Below are 25,183 nucleotides of genomic sequence, written 5' to 3'. Positions count from 1 at the left end.
CCACACTCACACTGGACCACTGTTTGAGTAACTGTGTTTTACCACCAGCAACTAAGGTTTCATTAACTGTGTAGGGATTTAGACTGAAACGGAAATTCCAGAACATCTTTCTTTTGCTTCTTTTTCATTGATACATTATTTTAGTTGTGTATCCAATGAAAATAATCCATACACAACTGCTTGCTTTAAAACCTGTATGAAGGTGTTAATGGACTCAAGTTACTACCTGAAGATGACACTTTGTAGGTCAAAAGGGTATTCGATGATCCCTGTAGTGGGGACTCGGACTCTAAGCACATCTTGTTGTGTAGGCAGATAGGAAGGGTCGGCTACACGGTCCAAGTCATTCAGATAGCTACAAGAGGGAAGACATGAGAATGTCAGTTACCATCACTCTAAACCCACGGAAGGGAAAGGGCAAAATGAGTCACGGGGAAAAAATATCAGAAAGTGACAGGTGAAGAAACAGACAAGGCCAAGCTTCCACTGCTCAGAGTAAAGCTCTCCACCCATTGTTGCCTACTCACCGTACCCATTTCCTCATCAGCTGGAACTCATAAAAAAGTAAGGGAGGGCTAATTAGAAATTCAAATTAGTCTACTACCCTCCATTTGCTTAGCAGGCTAGGCTGGTAAATCAAGAGTTAAGGAAAGTTTTAAATCATTTATACAAAGTAAATTTGCACGAGTAACCATCTAATAAAGTCAGGTAAGGTCACGATTTATCCTCTCCTTGGTTTGCAGAACATCAGTCTTTTCCTGGAATGAAGTTTCCTCGTTCTCCTGAAGGAAGACAGCATTATATCACATCTTTAATTATGTCCAACAGCCAGGTCATTTGTTATTTATGCAAAGCCATGAGATGTTAAGTTATAATAATGATAACATCTAAGGACAGATGCTCTTCCTTAGAGCCACTTACCCTAACTTGTAATGTATCCGGCCATGATACCTACACATTTCCATGGTGCGGGGAGGGAGGGTCAAACATTTTATTTTTTGTTGAAATAATTTTGGACTCAAAAGAAACTTCAAATTATCACAGAGAATTTCTTGTATAAACCCTTCAATTGTCTTTCCCTTAATGATAGCATCTTATGTATCTGTATATTAACAACCTCAGGAATCAGACCTTATCAAAATGAGGATACTCATAGTACTATTCATAATCTAGACCTTGGTTACCCAAGTTCGCACATATATCATGCATTTGAGTGTTCGTGGCACACAGTCTTTGGGATTTTGCCACATGGAAATATCTCTGTAATCACCACTGCAATCAGGGCACAGAACTTTCCACTTGGCATAGAGAAACTGGCTTGTGTTACTACTGCTAACCCTAACCCTGGCAATGACTCACTCACCATCAGATGGTTCTGTCATTCAAAACCTATGTCATTTACTTTCTACCCTCCTGAAGTGCAGGACATAAGCTGTAATGTTGTGAATGACATAATTTGACTGAACTGATGACAGCTAGGTGGGAATCACTCTTCTGATTATGGTTTCATTATGGTTTCAAAGAGGAACTATACTCTCCTCTGCCTTGGAAATGATGAAACACAAAAATGGCTTCAAAACACATGGCTACAAACTGTACTCACAAAAAGACTAAACGTGAGTACGAGGCAGAAAAAAAGATAGAACCATTAACGTAACCGTAACCGGAAGGAACCGGAAGGAAGATCTTCAGCTGATAATGACCACAAACAAGATACAGTACATTTTAATGTTTGGTGTTCATTGTAGTTACAGCTCAGCAATTACAAACAAAACAAAAGAAAACAAAACCCTCAGCTGACAGATTCAGTCTGGGAGAGGAGTGTTTGTCAACACATCCCAATTTCTGCTTTCAGGCCTAGAAAATGGTATTGGGCCTCTTTGTTGGGTGGATGGACTTCCTATACAGACTCTGAGTTTGTTCATTAAAGCTTTTAGCATTTAATACTCCTACTACTGGAGTTTCTATATGCATGAAACTCAAATGTGAAACTGAATGCTACAAGGAAATAGTATGCTAAAGGCTGTAAAATTCATGGATTCACAGTGGCAGTTAAGTCCAACTTTAATAAAAAAATAAAATCACTGTCTCTTTGGAAGTGTATCCACCCTTTACGGCAAGAGCAGCCTAGAGTTCCTGCAGCAGAGCAGCTGGTTCACGCCCCAGGGCCTTATTCCAGACACATCAACACACTTACAGCCAGCAGTTAGCAAGAGCTCAATTCAGACCTTCAATTATCATAAAACTTCCTGGAGGACAGAAAGGGTGCTGGGAGAACACAAATGTAAAGCTACAGTTCAGTGCATCTCGGCATAACCCTGGAGCCACCTGATGGGATTAACAAGCCCAGGTTCTGGGAACTGACTAGAGGAAGTGGCTCATATCAGATGAAAAAGCAACAAGCTATTCCGTACAAATACAACTTTCTAACTTATCAGATCTTTGATCTGAAAATTTTAAGTATACATTCTAAAATCTAGGATCGCCACTTACATACAAGAACTCAGAAACTTTAGAGAAATCAAAGAACTCTGTATTTATAGTGGTAAGATGAAAATGAAAGTAAAATTTCTCCTACTCTAGTTCTCTCTCTCTCTCTCACTTTAATTCTTGTGTACAAGGTGCTATGACAGTCTAGAGGTGAAGGGAAATTTTGGTTTTGTTTCCTAAAGATGAACCAAGAGTACCCAATGCTATTAGCACCATTTTCAAGAACAGATACAGGTTTGCCAGGGATGATATTGAGAATCAGTACATGAATTAATCTGTCACACTCTGCTGTAAGAATGCTGACAGCATCTCTCCAATGAGGAAAAGTGCTCTTAGGTCCATGAAACTACATGTGTAAAATGGAGTCAGGGTACATACCTGCAACACCCAGCAGCCACCCTACAAAACTGTCAGTGGCATATCTCTGTGTACACAGGTTACCACTGAGCTGTCTCTTAAGTGGAGAACTGGGTTCAATTCTCAGCACCCACACAGCAGCTCACAACTATCTCTAACTCTAATTCCAGGGTCCTGATGCCCCCTTCTGGCCTTTGTCAGAACTAGGCATGTACACGTGCACAGACATACATCAGATAAAACACACCTACACATAAAATAAGTAGGTTTTCAAAAAATGTTCCACACATTTTTTATTAAGTTAAAAGTAAGGACAGTCTTGCTTTGTCTCCATCGCATGGTGTAGTTTCGGGAAAGCTCACTTCCTTTAGGTCAGAAAAGGTAATCAGTGCAGTTTAGCAAAAGGAAAAGGCTGCACAGTATCCATCTCTGCTGGTCGCAGAATACAACCTACACCCAAAGCAAACCAAACCTGATGCACCCCCAAATAAACAAACAAACAAACAAAAAAAAAAAACAAACTCACCAGGCAATCAAAACATGCACAATCTGTCTACATAAATTTTCTACTGAGTGGCCCTAAAGGTATAATACTGAAGACACAATTTGTGAAGCAGCAGAAGAAAGACAATCAAGAACTGTCTCTCTCAGAGCCCGGAAAAGCCACTGTGGCCAACCTGTGCTGCAGTGCTCAGCTCACCTGTCCCACCCTGGCTTGGCAAGCAGGACTCAGAGCAACAACTCACAACATTTTCCCCATTTCATATTGGCTTCGGGGAAAAAAGTTACTTTGTATCCCTAGGAGGGGGGTTCTGCAGTAGTTAAGTATGTCCTCTTCATTTATGCCTGCCACATTTTGAGAGGATGTAATGAAGTCATCTCTAATCTCTGTATTTTCCATTGAAATATTTCAAATTCTCAGCAAAACTGATGGAAAATGTGGTGGGTTCCTGTTGTATTATTCCATTCATTTAACCTTTTAAAAAGAAACACCAGGGCCTGAACAAATTTATATTACAGAGTAAATTCAGAGAGTTAATTATAGCTATAATTTGCTTTGTAAGACTGATTCTGAGTGGCTGCTGAGGTCATTCTCAGTGTTGCTATGGTGATGGCACAGGTACATTGCCAAGGCAATGCATGTGTAAAAGGTAGCTGGCAGAAGCTCTTTCCTTGATGTCAGGGACAGGAAGAAGTCATGGTATACATGGCATTCAATTAACTGGGAGATAAGCCACACCAAAGAGTGTTTTAGAAAAAGGTGGCTTGGCTGGTTAAGCTCTCTTCACTCCCATTCTTCACAGACCTCCAATGATTTCCTGTTACACTGAGCTACTGAATAGTTTGATACTTGTTAATTTAAAACATTTAACCTTCTCCCACATGCTTTCAAATTCAGTGGTCAGGGTCCACGACCAGCTGTGCTGTGGCTGTTTTACCAACACTTGGCTGAGAGCCTGAGTCATGTCGATGCTCAATGTGTCACTCAAACTAAAATTATTTTATGGGGAATGCTGCAAAGGTTAGGCAAGTTACATTCCTTAGGAACAAGCATAGGAGCCAGGGGGTTGTAAGCTACCCATCTTCACATAATTCTATTTCTGGGATCGAGCCGGCCTGCATTATGTAAAAACTAAATTTCTGAATTAAAATGCCTCTGACAAGTTTAAATACAACAGAGGAAGGAAGGGCACCACTGATTTAACTTCATTTAGGAGATATGCTTCCTGCGCTTAAGTCCTGGCCACTGGATGACATAACTGGCTTAAACATACTCATCAGTGTGCAGCTTCCAGACTTTGGAATTTTACCTAATCCAATGAAAATGACGGAGGTTAAATCTATCAACGGATATTTCTGATATAAGCTCTTTAGTGGAACAAATTTATATAGGCTTTTGTTGGTTTTCAGTAAAAAGGGGAACAACAAAGAGATAGGTTTAGTAACCCAACAGTTCCTTTACCACAGCAAAACAAAGTTACCTGGAGTCTAGCATCACACTGGGCTTGTAGCATTACGGGAGAAGCTACGAATATGAAAATTCTTGGATAAAACTCATGGGCTCTGCATACAAGGAGTTTGACCAAGGTTTTTATTTGGATTCAGTCATCCTCTGGGAACTCAGCACAAACTTTCCAGTGATAGATAATCCACAAACATCTCCCTGTAGTCTGTTTGAGTACATCAGAGAACGAGGGCAAGCTTAGCTTAGGCAAGCTTAGCTTCTTTAGTGACCACTGCAGTCTTTTCTCAGTTAACTTCAGGATCATCTCTGGCTGCAAAAAATACTAAGTTTGGAAAAAAGCAACATATCAATGCTTTGAATTATTAAAAGTAAGGAGTAAAGCTGAAATGTCACTAAAATAATATCAAATCAAGTTAAATTTGACATTTTTTTCTGTTTGGGATATGATTCTAACTGATCATTAATTTTAATGATAGTCTGTCCATAACAAATTTGAGCTTGTGACCAGAAGGGTAACTTTAAACAAGAAAACCTCAAGTGCCCCCTCCTTCAAATGTAAGCAACCGAGAATAAGATTTGGTGATATATGAGTAAAATATATCAAGAGAGTTGGTATTAATTTTTTTAAATGTTACAGACATACACCATTAAGAAAAAAATGACCTGTGGGTATTAAATATGAAAAGAATTTTCTAGCATGTGGTGCAAACCCAGCTTAACACAAGATAAAACTGGCATTAAGAGCATGCTCTTGGGGGTATGTTTGGAACTGAGGGATGTTTAACTTCTATTAAGTATCTCCATGGCATGGCTTCCATGTAACAGATTTGCAGTTCAAGTTCAATATGAAGTTAGAACTGTGGCACAGAAAAATGATTATGGGTAGGTTTCATATTTTTAATTATTAAAAAGAAGGTTACAAAAACTAGGTCGCCTTCATTAAAAAAAGCCAACAAGACCTCATTGTGAGAGGACCAGTCTCTTGAGAGTAGAAAGCTAGATCATGCCATGAGATCCTATCTGACACTGTCAAAGCAGTGAAGGCGAGGGAGAAGCAGACACGTAGCTCTATGCAGGAGCTGTATGAACACAGATTCCAGAGAAAATGAGTTTTAAAAAACCCACCAAAACACTGGTAGAGTGACCTTTAAAAAATGGCTCAGTGACAGATCTGAAAACTACCACCCTGAGGAAAGGTTCAAAGGGAGGTTGGGGGGGGAGGGGCGCCCAGGACTCAAGCAAGCCCCTCCCTCTTCTGGTCTGAGCTGGCCAGGAATCTGGTTCAGCTTGTTAGCTGCATGGGATTACTCATTACACAAGCATGTCCATCTCTGACGAGCTTACTGGGTAGAAGGAAAATTAACATTCCTCATGGTTAGTGTTCAGTGGCGGGTAGCATTTATTGCAGATAGTTTTGTTCATAAAGTTGTTTGCTTTTCATAGGAAACCCCAGGTGTAAAGTAAAGACCACAGAGTAGTGACTGCAAGGTTACCATCCAGGTCCTTAAGAACTTATCTCAAGGGAGAGTAATCTCTGCAGTAAAGAGAAGGTTAAGGAATAATGCATCCTGACTGTCTTTGACCAAAGAACTACAACATTTCACAAACTATTTTTCCTTAACAAATATCCCGAGTATCTGGGAAAAAAAAAAAAACAAAACAAAACTTAAGAGTTTTAGAATCTTAATTTTAAATCAAAAATCTTATTTACAGACCACTGGTTATCAGAAAGAGACTCCAATGGACAGTGAGGCCAAGCAACTCTGTGCCAGACAGACTCTGGCGTCACGGCCAGGACGAGGCCAACAGCAATAGACTCACAACCACATTGCATAAGCAAACAGATAAAGCTTGTAATTAGACATACAGGCAGCCAGATGCAAGAGCGAGTGCCTTGTAGCCCTCACTACTCAGGAGGCTGAGCAGGATTGTTTGTGCCAAGGAGCCTGAGGCACCTGTGCAACACAAATAGGCTGTCTCTTAAATATATACCAAAAGGAAACAACAAAATCCGAAGAAAGAAACAGCGAAAGACAAAAACGGCTCCTCCCAATTTGCCTATTGGATTTTCAAATTTATTTTTTTATAAGACAGCTTTCAAGGGTGTTGATTAATTTTTGATACAATTCTGAAACATCAAGAACTATTAGAAGGCTGCTTCGTACTCTGTCCTGCTGTGCAATGACAGTGCTTAATTCATCTAATATATATCCGTTTAATTAGAATCAATGTTAAATTCTAATTCAGTATGTGTTTGATGGGGTGTGGGGACTGGCACAAGGAACTGGTATGAAAATATGTTAAAATATATTTCTTTCCCTTAGGGATGTCAGACTACCTGGGAAGCAAAGATAGTACAGATGAATCAATTAAGAAATAATTAAGTACCAAATTGTAAGCTGCTAACTAAGAATGCAATAATAAAGGATAGATGATTATGAACTCCAGTCACTAGAGAATAATGTGCAAAAAAAGGTGGGGGATGGTACGGCAGAAAAGAGAAGAAATCAGAAATGGCACAGAATTTTCTTAGTCTTTTTATTAGTACCTTTTAATGAAAGTCCACAGTAACTAGACAGTAACTTCAACAGTAGGGATGAACCGAAAGGTAAAAGACCCAAATTCCCTCCTGAAGGAGCTGGCATTCAAGCAATGAGCAGAGCTGTGCTGCAGATAACCACTGATGATGTGGATACATAGACTGTAGGCTTGTTCTATACCACCAGGCCCTGACATTCAAATACGATGGTCATGTCTGGAGATTGATGGGTCATCCTAATTTGACTTCACAAACCACAAGACAACATCCAACCTACTAATTTATTTGTAATACAAGTGTTTTTCCTGCACATAGACATGTGTACACTACACGCCCTCAGAGAACACAAGAGGGAACCTGATCCCCAGGAACTGGAGTTACATACTGTTGTGAGTCACCATATGGGAATTTTAACCTGAGTCCTCTGCAACAGTATAAGTGCTATTAACCACTGAGCAATCCTGCTAGCCTTTTAATATTGTTTTAAATTGAAAAGACACGGCAATAATGACCAGAAGAATGAGGGCCAGCCAGTAAGGGCCAAAGGCTGCTTGGCTGGCAATGAGCCAAAAAGAAGGAGGCCGAAAAACTCAAGAGGATCAAGGCTTCTGGGTTCATATGTGGCTGGACTTGGGGATGTCACTAGTAGGGGCCATGTTTCATCTGGCTCCTTAAAAATCCTGTCTTTTCTACTGACTGTTAATTAGAGTCTTCCCAAGCACCAGACACAAAGATAGGGCAGAAAACAGTTCTCCTTCTCAGAGGCCAAATAAACTACTGAACATTTCCGGCCATTTACATCATCTTTAGTACTAGATGCTCTGTGCAGCTGGTACAGGCACTGCTGGGGTGGGGGTAGGGCATTCAATCCAGAGCTCTATGACTCACTCCTGATCAGGCCTCAAGGTGCCATGAAATGTTTCTGGACAAAGATGAAGGAATGGAAACCAACTATTTTCTTAATACTCTAAAACTTCTTTCTGTGTTAATTCAGAACACCAGGCTTCAGCAAGATTCCATCTAAATGACAGAAGCAGGAAGTATGCTTAGCTCTCTATCAACAGTCATTGTTCTATAAGAGAAATTTCAAACTATGGGTGGATCTGTGAGCATCTGAGGCTTTGTGATCCATATGGTCACTGTTTTAATGATCTGACTCTGCCAATTGGATGCCAAAGCAGCTACAAACATGAATGTGTACAACTGAGCTCCAATCAAACCTTATAAAAATAGAAAGTAGGCTGAATTTTACTGCAGGCTGCTCATCCCCATTGTACAGTGGCAACGGGGGTTTTTAGCTAAGAACATCATCTTTCTGAGTAAAGTCTGTGGAGGAGATAGTGAGGAAATGCAACTATTTAAGATGCAGTTAAGTGAGTAGTAGCTAGTTTGCAGTGTGATACTATAAAAGATACTCAAATATTGAAAATGAATTTAAACACTAAATATAATCTGCCATGCCTCCGAGAATGAGGTTTACCTTATTCAAGCTTCAGAAGTGATGAACGATAGGGTGAATTGCATCTACAGCCCAAGAGTCTCATCAGAGTATGTGGAGACTTCCTTCAAAAGTGGGTAAAGCAGGATGGCCAGAAGAGCCAGAGCACATCCCAGGGTACAAGTGTTCAAATTAGCACTTCTTAGCAGTTCGCAGTTCAGCGACTTCTTAGCAGGAGACCTCTAGTCAAGAATTTGGCTCTAAGTCAGCTGACTGGCTGTCCTATTTCTGAAATTCCTTTTGCACTTTAAAATCAAAATAATAATATATGATATATTGGCTCAGGAGCATATTCAAAGCAAATTCCAGTGCTGATGTGTGCAAAAGAGGCTATTTCTTCATGTACGTATGGCTCTGGACTACATGGAAACTTTCAAAGTTGTCTGACCTCCCTGGAGGGGCCTCTGTAAAGTAAGATTAAGGCAAACCCAGATACCGTATTCTTCAGCTTAATGCAGAATGAGGGCTTTTTATCACTGTACTTCAGAGTGATTGAGATTTGTGTTCTGTGGTTAGTGGCAGGGAACTTTTGGTACTGTAGGCAGTGAACTCATTTGACCTGATGTCACAGTATATTAAAGCAGGTGGTGAACCACAGAGGAAAAAAAAAAAAAACAAAAAAAAACAAAAAAAAAAGAAAACTTAAAGCCATCTGCTTATTGTATTCTTTTTCTAGAGATACTCAGAGCCTCCAGGCTTTTTATCAATAATGAAAAAGTCAGCAAAATAATCTACAAAATTCTTCAGAATTGCAGAGTACTTTTAATTGGCTCATTCTATAGTTGAATGTACCAAACTAAAACCATTTGCAAACCTTTCCAAAATATTTATCCATTTTCTGAAATTTCTCATTGCTTTATTTCTCCCATTGCTATTTGTCCTTTGAGCCATAACTGATTATTATGTTAACTTTTATGGTGCCCTCAATCAGCTCCCATATAAAGTGATTTGGTGGAATGGAAGATGAGATATGGGGGAAGGAGTAATGAGTGTAGATTAGGTTGCTGGGACTTGAACTCAGGACCTCTGGAAGAGCAGCCAGTGCTTTTAACTGCTGAGCTATCTCTCCAGCCCCAAATATGGGATAAACATACTAAAATCTGTACACCTAAAGAAGCTAATAAGCAAGAAGGAGGACCCTGGGTAAGATGATCAATCTTCATTCAGAAAGGCAAACAGTATGGACACTGGAAGGAGAAAACAGGACACAGGACAGGAGCCTCCCACAGAGTGCCTCTGAAAGATTTACCCAGCAGGGTATCAAATCAGATGCTGAGACTCATAGCCAAACTTTGGGCAGAGTACAGAGAATCTTAGGAAAGAAGGGGAAGACAGTAAGACCTGGAGAGGACAGGAGCTCCACAAGGAGAGCAACAGAACCAAAATATCTGGACACAGGGGTCTTTTCTGAGATTGATACTCTAACCAAGAACTATTCATGGATATAACCTTAGACCTCTGCTCAGATATAGTTCATGGCAGCTCAGTATCTAAGTGGGTATCCTAGTAAGGGGAACATGGACTGACATGAACTCAGTTGCTAGCTCTTTGACATCCCTCCTCCCCCCCCCCAAGGGGGAAGCAGCCTTGCCAGGCCACAGAGGAGGACAATGTAGCCAGTCCTGATGAAACCTGATAAGCTAGGGTTTTATGGAGGGGAGGAAGAACTCCTCTATCAGTGGACTTGGAGAGGGGAAAGGGAGGAGATGAGGGAGGGAGGATGGGATTGGGAGGGAATGAGGGAGGGGGCTACAGCTGGGATACAAAGTGAATAAACTGTAATTAATATAAAAAAATAAAAAGAAAAAAATTCACTGTCCTAAAAAAAAAAAAAAAGTGTAGACTAGGGCTGGAGAGATGGCTCAGAGGTTAAAAGCACTGGCTATTCTTCCAAAGGTCCTGAGTTCAATTCCCAGCAACCACATGGTGGCTCATAACCATCTATAATGAGATCTGGTGCCCTCTTCTGGTATGTAGGTGTACATGCAGGCAGAACGTTGCATACATAATAAATCAATCTTTAAAAAAAAAAAAAGTGTAGACTAAGCCAGGTGGTAGTGGCACACACCTTTAACCCCAGCACTCAGGAGATAGAGGCAGGCAGATTTCTGAGCCCCAGGCTAGCCTGGTCTACAGAATGAGTCCTGAGACATCGAGGGCTACACAGAGAACCCCCCCTTTTTTTTGCTTAAAAAAAAAAACAAAAACAAAAACAAAAAACCAACCAAACCAAACCAAACAAAACAAAAACAATCCCCTAACAAAAAAGAGCATAGATAAAACTTATACATAATATTTCTTCATTACCTGTGACTTAGACTATGTTAGCAGGAACAACAGGTGCTTAATGACACATGACTATCTTTTTTTTTTTATTTTATTTTTTTTTATCAGTTACATTTTATTAACTCTGTATCCCAGCCGTGTCCCGATCCCTCATTCCCTCCCAGTCCCTCCCTCCCTCCCTCCCTCATCTCCACCGTGCCCCTTTCCAAGTCCACTGATGGGGGGGACCTCCTTCCCATTCATCTGATCCTGTTTTATCAGGTATCTTCAGGACTGGCTGCAAAGCCCTCCTCTGTGGCCTAACAGGACTGCTCCTCCCTTCGGGGGTGGGGAGACCAAAGAGCCAGTCATTGAGTTCCTGTTAGAAATAGTCCCTGTTCCCCTCACTTTGGGAAACCAATTGGTTACTGAGCTACCACAGGCTACATCTGAGTGGAGGTTCTAGGTTATATCCATACATGGTCCTTGGTTGAATGCATGACTATCTTTTAATGATAATGACCCAAATTCTCAGGGTTCATCTGCTAGTAAGCCTGATGCATTTCTTCCTTCTTAACCTTATATTATAAAACTACCTGAGACATCACCAATAAATATCAATAATTGGTATCACATGGAGTGATTTATAAAACACCCAAAGATATCTATTTAGTAGCATATGAACTATACGTGTGTCTAATCTAACAGCTGTCAAATACCTGTACATCTTCCATGCAGCCTTCCACCCACCCCAGGTGAAGCTGTATTACATAGTGGCTACAGGCTCTGAAACAAGCAAATCCGATTTCAGCTCTGGTTCCCACCATTTATTACAGTGTGTCCCTGAGCAGGTTGCTCAGTCTTCCTGGGACCTCAGTTTTTTCTTTAAAGGAGACGATAAAAAAATATTTATAATTCCACTGTTTATGGCTTAGAGGATTAGATGGAATAACACTTGAAATGACTAGCCACCAAGGATAACAGACCAAGTGTCTAGTAAACAGTAGCTACTGTTGTTTTAATCAGAACCTTTGAGACCCCAGACCTTTAAAGACAAGGGGCGAAAAGGCCTATATGTCTTTAGCGCTTGAGTTTCCAAGTCTACCAGTCTAATTGCCAGAGAGAGAGCGTGACCTTGCATGGAAGTTGTTGAAAACAAAGTTTACCCATCTGTATTTTCATGGAGCTCTCAGCTGTGATGGTCAAACATAAGCAGTCACTGTTGGGTACTGAAAACAGAGGTTGAGCGTTCTAAGAAACACACAGAAATATGTACAATGTGCTAAGACAGGGGAAATGCTGACTATCTTTGGTACTGGATCAGACATTTAGAACAGTGACTCCTAATTGGGTCTTCAAGGGTTGATAAGACAGAAAAGAGAAGAGTCGTGCTTGGCCTCTGCTTCCAGTACTTTTGGCACGTGGCTTGCCTGCTGTCTCACAACCAGCTGGATTCTGGGAACAAGTGGATAGGTCCCAGCCTCTGAGCAAATGTTTCTGACAGATCCTGATTCCTACTTTGCTAGAAAGCTGAGATGTATATATCTTCTAACAGAAGACTGGCCAATATACAGACGAAAGCAAAGACCCTTCTGAAAGAAAAGGAGGCAAGATCCAGCAGAAACATGCACCAAAGAAGAAAAAGGGAATGGTGATCTCAAACACAACAGATAAAGGAGGGCTTCTTAGATTCTATGGAAACAAGTCACAGCAGGGCATTAGGGAGACTGCTGTATGAGACACGCATCCTTATGGGTGCTAGGACAACACCAGGATGTGGTATGTAATGGCCTCTCTCTGTTAGAAAGGGTATCTGGCTAAAAAACAAACAGACAAAAACTTAAAAGTGTTCAGAACACAGATGAGGAAGAAGATGGCACGAATTTTTACCACCCCTCCCCCAGGTAGGATGAGGCAGGTCACCCAGCTACCCAGATACTTGTCTAACAATAATCCTATAATACAAGATTGGAACATACAGCTTTCCAGGAAGAAATATAGTTCATGGTAACCAAAAGCATCAGTTGAGTAGAAAAGCTATCTCGGAGAAGGTGGCCAACCCAGGCAAGTGACACATGTAGAAAGTAGGCTAGACATGGTAACACATTTCTTTAATCCCCAAAAGGCAGAGGCAGGCAGATCTCTATGAGCTGGAGACCAGCATGATCTACATAGCAAGTTACAACCCAGCCAGAATTTAACCACAGCCACCACCTTTATTACTCCGTTACTACTATGACTACTCTATTACAAATCCTACTGGTATTATTTAATGTACAGCAAGGATTAAACAAAAGGATTAAAATAAAAGGATTAAGTGAAAATACATCATTTAAAGCATTCTAGTCACACTGCTCACCTTGAATCTACATCTTAACTTCTGGTGTATAATAAATCCTTGTGAGAGAGAAGCAAGCTAAATTGTACAAAGAATCAATCAGGAATCCAGGCCACTTTCTTAAGCATGCCAGTGAAATATAAAACAGGTCTTTCTACCAGGGTAAAAGAGTCTTAAGAGACACAGCTGACAGATGCAATGTGTACTCCTAAAATTAACCACATCTTAAAGACATTTTAGAAGAACCTGAGGAATCTGAACATGAACTTACTGGCTTTAGGAATAATTTATGTGCCATTATGAACTATGTCAGAAAATATCCATTTTTTTTTACAAAGATATACATAATGAAATAGCTAAGAGTTGACAAGATGTTGTAGTTTCCACAAAAACATTGTCTAAAAGAACTAGGGGTATGTACTCACACACATGAAATTTGGTAAGTCAATTTATCCCCAAACACACTATAGAAAAGTAGGAGCATGTACAGAACAATCAAGTTAGGGGACTTGAATCAGCTTGTGCCAGGGACCCCATGTCAGTATCAGTGCTGTCCAACCAGCAGGTCATTTTCTATGCTGGACTCGGCTTGTGCTGTCAGATTCTAAAGTGATGGCTTTCTGAGATGGAGAAGCTGCCCAGGACAGCTCTTGGCCCACAACAAACTTAAAGCAATATGCAAAGTCCCTATTAAGTAATGGGTACAAGTCTCAAAATCCACAAATCTCACTGGGAAAGTATCATGATTGATGACAGAGGCTGTCTCAAGAACATATCCATGGAAGTCAAAAGTTCCATGCAAAAGGAACATTTCAGTGGTCTACCCCAGGGCAAACTAGGTTCTTCATGGATAGTCATGGCCCTGGTGGACACATAAGTATCAGCTACTGGAATTTTTACTCCTTGATAGCAAGGCCTCTCTTTAGGCAGAACAATTATATAGATAATGGGTAAAGAAAAAAAAAAAAAGGAGGTAGAAAGGGGAAGAGACGGTATATAAAAATAAGCATAGACAGAGGTCGGCTGGGGTCAGTGGCAGTGCACCTGTACCTGCGGAAGGTTCTAGGTTCAATCTCCAGTACTGGAAAAGGAAAGAAGGAAGGAGGAGAGGGAGGGGAGGAGGAGAGTCATGCAGCATTACTTTAAAACAGGATCCTGCTAGCAAAGTGAGGGGCAGAAGGGAGTTAAGGGAGAATCACAATGAGGGTGGAGGAGTAAACAACAGGAGGATGAGACATAATGAACAGAACAGGGGAGGGTGGATACACGCAACAGCAACACAGGGAGACTGACGAAATGTGAAATGGCAAAGGAAACAGAAGGACAGAGGAGGCAGGAAGTACAAGACAGACAGCTGGTCAAAGGTAGAGGAGGCAGATTTTGGAATGACAAGAAAGAAAGGCATGAATTTTTATCTATGTATTCAACTCACAAAAACTTACGCAAAGGGAATGAAGAGAGGAAAAAGGAGGGGGCAGGGCAGGTGCAAGGGTGAAGAAAGGTCAGCAGAGAGTAACAGACCCAGAACCTGCAGGGTGATGTGGAAGAAGGGTGCGGAGGCAAGGGCCGCCAGTAACAGCACAAGCCAGATGACTGCACGCTTTGGAGTGCATGTTAAACAGGACAGACGGAATGCTGCTGTCACTCTAGAATTACGTGACTCAAACTGAACAGACAATATGGACGTGCTTTATTCGGGTGACATTCCTATGGTTGATGGGAACTGTAACTTAAGCAAATGTCTGGGAAGGCAGAAATGCAACTTCACTGCAAAAAGAATGTGTAACCCCGGGCCTTCCAAGCATTGCCGCGGGGCATTAATCAACCAACCCGGACCCCCAGTTCCTCTAATGCCTACTCTCATCCATGGAGTCACTCTATAATAGAGACTGGCTTAAAGTTGTGGAATATTTCCCACTCTTTCTTGTATCTAACCAGAACCAAAATAAGAGAGGCATATTAACATAATTAATGTAGACAGAAATTTGGCTAGATAACTAAAAAAATCTAAAAAGAACCAACAACCCACATCTCCACCAACCCTCCCACCCCCGGATCTTAGCTATCTCGATTGCGGGCTACACTGATTACAGTCATCTCATGCTGAGCTGCATTTCTGCTCTGTACTCTTGAAGACAGAGAATTAACAGGTCTCTCTGGGATGCAAAGCTTTCACAGGACACATGAGACTGACCGGCAGCTCACACAATAATTCTGGAGTGCATGCAAGGTTAAAACTCACACAGTTTTCCTGTAAAAGAAAACCCAACCAACAATGGTTCTTCAAAAGCAGACAAGGGCCTGAGACTTGGAGACTACGAAGTCCCATGTTTTGGGAAGCCATGATCAAACATATTTTTATTTGTAATTTCTAATTTATCCAAGTGCTCTGTCACCCAATAATAAGATCTTAATTTTTATGAAAAATTTATTCTAAGATTTCAAGTTACAATGTCTCTTCATTTGCTTTCCACTGCTGTTATAAAGACCGTGGTCAAATGCAACTTATTTCATCTTACATTTTCAGGTAATAGTCCCTCACTGAGTGGTGGAAATTCAAGCAAGGCAGGAACCTTGGGGCAAGAAGAGCATCAAGGCGGCAGAGGAACACTGCTTACTGGCTTGCTCTCCATAGCTTCCTCACCTGCTTTCCTATAGCACCCAGGACCACCATTTCAGGGGTGGTACTGCCTACAGTGGGCTGGGGCCTTCCACAGGAGTCATTAAGAAAATGCCTCACAGGCTTGTCTATAGGCCAATGTGACGTACCCAGGCTTGTGTCAAGTTGACCCCCAACCCACCCACCCCCCAAAAAAAAGAAGAAGAAAATCTCCCTAAGACGCATAGATCTGTGTGGATCACGGGCTTGCAGTTTGAGGGAGATGAAAACTGGGTGATGAAAATCAGATCACTAGGGTCTTCCTTTTATTCATGTTGTTGCTTTTAAGTAAAACAATGAAAGAAACACTCTTGGACTTGGGGATGTAGCTCAACTGGTAGAATACTTGCCTACTGTGCATGAAGTTCTCAGTCTGAGCCTTAGGATACGTAATTGGCATATTGACACCTACCTGTAATCATAGTACTGGAGTTGAAGAGAGGAGTACTGGGAGTTCAAAGCCAGCCTGGGCTCCTTGACACTTGTTTTCAAAAAAAGAAAAAAACAACAAAACAAACAAACAAAATCCCCAAAACTCCAGAAATACTGTCACCCATATGATACCAATACCTTATGATTAAGCCTACACTTAAGAGTTTGGCACTCAACTGTGAGTTTAATGTTTATACTACATAGGTTTGATTACCATACATACACCACAAACTACATCCCCATGAAGTACTGCATCAGGCAGCTTCTCAGGGCCTGCGGGGCAGATACTCACTATTTGGTAGAGTCCGATAACTGATATTCCCGCCGTCTATCGTAGCACTCCTGGATTCCAGGATCATTCCACAGGCTCTTTATTGCATCTACATATGGATTCTCAAAAGCAGACACCTTCTCCACATCGACCTCTCGAACCAACTGTGCATGAGCCTGTTGAAGAAACAAAACCAACAACCCTCTGAACACTGCGTTGCTTTTCTGAGTCTTGACTCACAATTTATATTGTAAACAATTCAAGAGATCGTCACAGACTGGTTTTCAAACCACTGAAAGAACAGCTGAATGATTTAACTGCAGTAATTCTTCTCCAGCCCAGCATACGCCATATTCCAAAATATTTACACCTGCTATCCCTACATTGTCAGGTTGAGGAATCCAAGCCAGTTTTCTAGCTATCAATAATAATGTGTCTTCGTTTATTTTTTTTTCCCTTAGAGAGAATCCAGTCCCAAACCATATCTTGCAGAGGAACTCTGAAGCTAAAGTTAACTAGTAGGAACAGGAGCAAAGCTCCCACTACCACAGCAGTGGCCCTGCTATAGGGGCCAGGGTGTTAACTGATTACCATAACCCCCAAACGGTTACAGTTACTACTCCCCCACTTGTTATAATCACATGCATGCTATCCTCAGCCCCCAAGGATGGTTACCAGCAGCAGCTCAGAGTCCTCATTAACAGTGGTCCCTACATATCACTTTCAAATGGGACATAAAACCACTGAAAGAACAGTTTAATTATTTAACTGCAGTAAGTCTTCTCTAGTCTAGCATATATTATCTTCCAAAATATTTACACCTGCCATCTCTACGTTATCAGGTTGAGGAATCCAGCCCAGTTTTCTAGCAATCAAGTAGAATTTTGCTATTTTCATTATACTATACTTAGCAAGAAAAAGACAGAGATAGTTAAAATTTTCAACGACATTAAGTAACAAAATTTCATTTATTTTCAAAGTAGCTACATCACTATTGTTTAATAACACTAATCAAAATAGGTTTCACTAAATGTGATATGTGCATATTAGACATACATAAAAATATGCAAACACAAATATAAATGATTAATTTGGAAACTGGAGGTGGATGGCTGATAATTATTGAAACAATTCTGATTTTGTTAAAAAAAAAAAACCTAAACAAGGTTAGTTAATGTTTGTATAATTACATCATGGCCAATTATTCCCTTCATCTAGTATTAAGCATAAACAATTGTTAATAAATGCAATTTACTTGTGCCCTGTCTAGATGTCAATCTTCAAGTAGGAAAGCCATCTTTTTTATAACTAACTTTGACTTAAGATTTTAGGAAGTTCAACATATTTGAGACCTAAATCCTCTTTGTTATCAATTCTACTCTGACCAGGACAACTGGATCTAGTAACTGAAAAACCCTAGTCTCTGGTTTGTCTCTCAACTGTTGAAACAGACCCTGCAATTTCACTTTCTATATTCCGGCCCTATTTAGGCAATCTGGCTTATTACCGACTAGCACTTTCTTCAGCCTGGGTTCCTGCACCTGAATTCTATCCCAGGTGGAGCCTGCCTCACCACAGTTCTTTCAGAGGCTCTCATCTTTCTATCCAGAAGGCAGCCTCCGCCTCCCCCCCCTCTTTTTTTTTTTTTCCTGAGGCAGGGTTTCCCTGTCCTGGACTCACTTTGTAGACTAGGCTGGCCTCAAACTCACAGTCATCCACCTGCCTCTGGCCTACCTGAATGCTGGAATTAAAGGCATGCGCCACAACACCTTACTTAGAAGGCCTTCGCTATTCATCTCTAAACTTTTAAAAAAGGATCTGTTCAGGTGCTGTGCCGTATGTCATCACTTACAGCAGCGGATCGCAACCCTTTCTGATGCTGCTACCCTTTAATACAGTTCCTCATGTTGTAGTGACCCCAACCATAAAACTATTTTAGTTGCTACTTCATAACTGTAATTTTGAGGCTGTTATGAATTGCAATGTAAATATCTCTGTTTTCTGTGAAAGGGTCGTTCAACCTCCAAAGGGGTAGCAACCTATAGGCTGAGAACCACCATCTTACAGGATGGCCACTATGATTTTCCTCTCCAAAAAATGTCGGTTTTGTGGACACAGATCTGCAATATTTTGCTCTATGTGGACTACTGTGCCTTAGCTTATCTCACTTCTAGACTACATAGTGACAGAAGGACCATAAAGTTCTCATTTCTCTGGAGCTCAGCACAGAATAAACATGCAATAAATATTTAACTGCATTTAACATATATAACAATACTCATATATATATATTATAATACACATAATATATATAATATAAAAACAATGAGTACCTACAAGTCATAGTTTCTTTCAAGGCAATCTTCTATCTATTGTTACTCAGTTTCTCAGAATTATAGTGTTGTATAGTTAGTATCTTTTTCCCGTAACATAAAAGTTCAAAGACAGGCTCAGCATTGTAGTATCACAGTTCACTACAGTGTGCTGGTACTTAGCAGATGTTCAATGAGTAATTTTCCATAGAACTAACACAAGGATGGGAGGAAGAGTGGAAATTAAACAGAGCTACAAATCAAAATAGCTAACTTCTGGCTCTAGCCTTAGCCACAGGATCACTTCTAAGCACAGAAGAAACTACTTTTGCCATTTTAAAACTAACGTTTCTTGTTCAGAAGAAAGGCAATTGAACCAAGTCAACAGGAATCTCCTCCAGGCATGGACAGTAGAACTGTAAATATACCTTAAACATTAAAGGATTGACACTGTCACTGTTCTTAAAAAAATATTATGTTGATTTTATGTATATGGGTAGTTTGTCCACAGGTTGGCTGTACTGCACACAAGCCTGTTGTTCACATAGGCCAAAAGATGGTGTTTAAACCCCTGGCACTGGAGGCAGCTATGAACCACTATGTGGGTCCTCTGCAACAGCAGCAAGAGTTTCAATTGCTGAGCCATCTCTCCAACCCCAACACTGTCCCTTTTTGACACAGCCTTCAGTAAAACTGGATTCACTATTTTAGCCAACAATCGAATGAAATCTGTACATGAGCAATGAAATGCAGTATGTACTGAGAGCCAAATGGGATATCAAAGACAAGAGAGGCATTTGCTGGCAGGGGAAGATAAAGCATGTGGATCTGAGGAGGAATGTGAACAAAAGCTCAACAGATAAAAACAACTTCAAAAACAGATTCATTCAAATAATCTCTATCTGGAAAGCCTTGAGATTTGTCACCATCATGAACCCACAACTCAGAAGTCACCCTGCAACATCTACAAAACCCCCACCACAGCAACCACCATGCTGCCTTCATGCAGAATAGAATTTCTAAGTTACTTTTATTATCTTCCAAATTCAGAACTTTAAATATAATCAAGTATAATTTGCATTTATGTAAAAGTCTGCAAATGAAACCTCTAAGTTATTTAAAAATTATGATGGTATTTTACAAAATATGCATAGAATTAAAAATTGTTGATATAAATGTCCCACTGTAAATGTAATCCTCATTATTAAAAAAATTCAACATAAAGATATTTTAGTATGTTAGGGTAGATAAATTATAACCTTTATTCTATTTCCCAGTATCAAGTGTGAAATAGTAAAAATTTTAAGTAATGATGCTAAATTAAACAATTTAAAAAGGCTACCTTTAAAAGGCTATTACGAAAAGGAAAGAAGTCACTTCTAATAATGTAATAAATAAGAAATTAAATTAGAGTTGACTTCTGTATTTTGAACACTTCATAGAAAAGCAAGGTGAATTCACTAATCATTTAAACAAAATGCAAAATTAAATCTCTTTTACTTTAAGACAGAGTTGAGCACTCTGAGTGGAAATGATAAGAATTGATGTTAGTGTGCAGAATCTAAGCATGGTAATGGCAAGAAGCAATTAGCTACTTTCAGAACTTCTGGCAAAATTCTAGGGAAGACCACAGCGAAACCACAGATGTACCAGTGTAGTTCAGGTCAATCTTGTGTGTTGACACTTCTCTGGTCGTGTCTGCAGCGAGGGGAAGCGAGGGCCTACCAGAGCAGGACTCGCTCTACCCACTGAAGGCAAGTGTGCAGATTACAGAAAGAGGGTCTCACGCTCTGAGAAGGGTTTTCAAAACGTCAGGAGAGCCTCAAGCTATTCTAGCTCCTACACTCCAGAAGTGGAAAATCAAAAGGTAACTTCCACATTTGCTGAGAGCCTACAGACACAAATATTGAGGTTTGTCTTCAGGGACATCCACTACAAACAGGTACTCTGAATCACAAAGAGCAGGGACCTCAGTCAACCAGAGTCCACTCTAATTCTCAACTGTGACTCAAACCATCTTTCATTTTTCCCCTTGTTGATTATTTCCTTTGGCATCTGAGTCTTAAAAAAGCACACACAACAAAACTGCAAACAAAATGTATCCTAGTGACTTCTTGATTGGTTTGGTTTTTCTGCTCAGAGGAGAGAGTGCCATGACAGCTTATGCTACTTGGTGCCAGCTCAGGATGACCTTGTTTAAGCTGCTAAACATCTTCTAAACTTGTTTCCAAATCCCCCAACCCCTCTCGATGTTAGCCAGGAATTATGATAGCATCTGCTGCTCTAAAAGGCTAAATTAAGAATTCTTCGGGGCAGGGCTCACACCTAAAGCTACTAATGAATTCCAAGTTTAAAGGAAAGGAAACTTAAGACCAACACCATGAACGTTGGCACATGCAAGTATTTGAGTCCCTGTGACCTCAGGCAAGATGTTTAAATATCTTTTGGCTCAAAGGAAAACCATTCTGGAAGCTCAGTGGATACTAGATCTCCAAAGGCTCAACATTTGCAAATACCCTGAAAAAAAACCTGGCTGTAAACTCATTATCAGGAGGCTTCACCTGACTCCTCAGCTGCACAGCTGAGCTCTTTAGGGCGTGATTGCCGCTGCATCTTTTTATGAGTATTACGATTGACAGAGAAAGAGAAGTCACACTGAGCTACTGCTGGCTAGGATCATGCCATGAATGACTCATTCACATAGAACCACTTCCCCATGCTTTTGATTCAACTATTGGCCAAGCAAAACTACAAGTGTACCGTAAGACAAGGCCCATGTCCTTCCTAACTTTGATATTAGATGCAGACTATGGAGTAACTCCTCCAACAGTTCAGGCTTAACAGTAGCAAGAAGAAAGAACATGAGTAACACCCTGAGAGCAAACTGGGTTTCAACCACATCTCTTTCAAATACAGCCTGATGCCCTAGGGTAGGTACATCACTCAACCTTCTTCAAATCTAGTATCCTCATCTAAAATGAGGACAATTTGCTATGGGGTTAACAGAAACAGAGATGTCATGAAATAAGATGCCTGCTACAAGCATTAGAATGGCTACTAAATCTTAGGGGATTTAAAAACTATCATTAACTTACTTTTTTCAATAAATATTTGTCTCTCACATGTCAATCAATGCACTAAGGACTGGTAGAGTGGAATATTTACGCTATATGTTAAATACAAAATGTTCTGACAAGAAAACATCAGATGAAGTTTTAAGAGCCTCGTACTACTCTATTTGCATTAAGACTTTACTATTTAACATAACGTATTGGCCTATTGTCAAACGTCCTCTAAAATGACTAGATTTTCATTTTTAACATTCATTTTGGTACTTGTGAAAGCAACCAATGACTATAAGACAGGCTGCCTTTCAGGGAAAATCTTTTCCCTTTTGACTTTGCTACTCTGTAGCCTGTACCTGTTGATCTAACACACATTAGACTGCTTCTTAAGTGGAACACTCTACTTGTACTGTTCATATTATTCTTTTTACTTTTTCTACCCTGCCAGTATAGTAGTTTTCCATGTAAGAATTCTGTCAAGTTTTTTTACTCATCTTTCCCTGTTTGTATTTGGCTGTATCATTATTACATCAGTACTGAAGACACAGGAGGTCAGACATTTGGTACAGTACTAAATAACAAACACACAGGCAGCCTCCAAGCACATGCTGTCTGATGCAATTATGAAGTTCCAGGAGAGAAAAATCTCAACTTCAGACCTTATAGTGGAAGATGACGACCTTGTACTCATTACCTTTCTGGTCATGATGGAAATGTAACATTATGGTACATGCATTATGAGCACTATCTACAGAATTGATACAAAGACACAGCAATAGAGAAAATAGAAAAGGAAACTTCTGAAGATAGGTACATTCATTAAGATTCAAAATAATGAGGCTATGATTATATAGTTGCTTTCAAAGAATATCCATGGAGTGTGAATTACTTGAATTAATAACTATCTGACAAATGTGTTCTACAATGAGCAGTCTGCTAGCTGTGGTCACTGGAAGCTAAGCAGATACCTGTAATGCAAAACTTAAAAACTCCACTGATTAACATTTTGGCAAATTCAGGGCTCCAGGCTTGGAGATAAGGCAGGCTTCTCCAACTTTGTTTAACAATAGATGTTTTTTTTTGTTTGTTTGTTTTTCTCTTCAGGTGTTGATAGGGCTGCAGCTCTAGTGGTTCACAGTCTGAAAGCAGGAACCAGTGACAACCCCGAAATAACAAGCGGGAGTACTTTTACACAGATCAACAGCTAACTCCCTGTTTTGGCATAAGGTCAATGCCACTTCAGGATACATACCTTTGTCATTTCCAAGATTATACATGACATGCAGTTGATTTCCTAATATTAGGTTTAAAAAGATCTAATCACTTTAGCCACTGTAATGTCTGCTCCTGAAATCTTATTAGCCAGCCAAGCAAGTTGTTATTGACTTGGGATATTATTTTGCTTGACAACAGAAAGAAAAAAAACAAACAAAGAATATTCCCCTGAACAAAGCCCCCCCTCCCCTGTTAAAAAACAAACAACAACAAAACCAGAAACAAATAATAAAAACTCTACTGAACCTCCACCTCACCCCAAAGCATCCCAGGGCTCAGTCAAGGGTATAGAATATTTCTTTAATTTTCCATGTGAAATATGGCCACTGCAATTTCAGTTAAGAAACTATTTGGAAGAACTGAAAGCAAATGGCTCACTCTCTCAGATCTGGGCAAAGAAAAAGTCTTTTTTGGTACACACTGTTCCTGTGGCCCATTAGCTGGAAGAACAAGAAACTGTTCCATCAGTAAACACATGAAGAGAAACAAGGCGACAAGATATTTCTGCCCTACAAAGACCAATGAATCTGAACAGCAAAAAGGAAATAAAAGAATTCTCTTTACCCAAGCATGTTTTTAAAACAAAGGAGTTACACAGCTTGTCAATCTAAGAATCCGAATTTCAAAAAGATTAGTTAAGAGTCAGCTGCTGGAAGTTATTGTACACTTGTATAGAGCATATGGGGACGGCTTATGGTCTATTCTGTGACACTGAACACTATACAGTGGAAAGATTTACTGACTGATTATTTACTGATTATTATTCTTTTTATCTGTACTCCTCAATCTTCATTGGGAGCTTGATTGGATTAATAAATGTCACTTCTTAAAATACTGAGTGAAAGGGAAGAGGATCAGGCAGCAAGGATGTGCAAAGATCTACAAAGGAAAGAACACATAACCCGGGCAATTAAAACAGCATCCTATGCTGCACAAAACATCAAAGGGATTACTACTCACCAGAAGTTTTCTGGCAAAGGACAGGACCCACTTTTGTACCTTTCCTTAGGAGAATCCAAATAAGCCTATCCATCACTTAGACAGGAAAATGCCTTGCAGGAAAAATGTTGCAGAGAGTAGAAAAAAGATTATCAAGTCTGATTAACATGTGGAATAGCACAATGGTCTCTGGCCGTTGTCTACTCGCAATGTGTGTGAGTGTTCTCCTCCGCAATGGCACTTCCGGTCATTGCCCACTCTTGCCTTTAAGACTGTCTCACATTCCTATACACTGTTCTATATCTCATTTGGAGAATAAACACACTGACTGGGGAGCTGACAGGAGGCCAAAGTAAAATCCTGGCCCTTCTTTCACTACTTGATCACATGGTTCTTAGGTCGTGTTTGACTTGACGTGTTTGTGGGAAAACCTGCAGGAATCTGGAGCTCAGTATATTAGAGAAGCCCTAGAACGTTCCAAACAGAGCTTATGGTCTATTTTGATGGGACATGTAAGACCTGAATGTTGACAGAGATGCAGACGTTAAAGGCCCAGTTACGATGTTTCAGAAGGGAAAAAGGTCTACAGCGTGAACTAGGCAGATTAACAGTGAGAAAGAGCTAAAGCAAAGGGGAAATGTGCTGGGGATGAAGGACTGTGAACCTGGTTAGCTAACGTGGTGGTTAACGTTTCAGAAAGTGACTGTATTTGTTATGCTTAGATTTGGCACTGGGACAATGGGAAGGTTCTCTGAGGACAAGACACCCCTTTATCCA

General features: G+C 40.3%; 1 protein-coding gene across 1 annotated transcript in view; it reads right to left on the bottom strand.

Annotated features, from left to right (window-relative positions):
• Gnaq (G protein subunit alpha q) overlaps positions 1 to 25,183 on the bottom strand; it is a 230,554-nt gene that overhangs the window by 42,055 nt on the left and 163,316 nt on the right. Inside the window, exons 3-4 of the mRNA XM_021659255.2 lie at positions 16,837 to 16,991; positions 227 to 355 (exon numbers count right to left, since the gene is read on the bottom strand). Coding sequence (XP_021514930.1) covers positions 227 to 355; positions 16,837 to 16,991 — 284 coding nt within the window. The remainder of the gene's footprint in view (positions 1 to 226; positions 356 to 16,836; positions 16,992 to 25,183) is intronic.

The sequence above is a fragment of the Meriones unguiculatus genome, chromosome 1 (assembly GCF_030254825.1).
Source record: "Meriones unguiculatus strain TT.TT164.6M chromosome 1, Bangor_MerUng_6.1, whole genome shotgun sequence".
NCBI lineage: Eukaryota > Metazoa > Chordata > Mammalia > Rodentia > Muridae > Meriones > Meriones unguiculatus.
The sequence above is the reverse complement of the archived record's forward strand: the minus strand, read 5'-3'. Positions and strand labels throughout refer to the sequence as shown.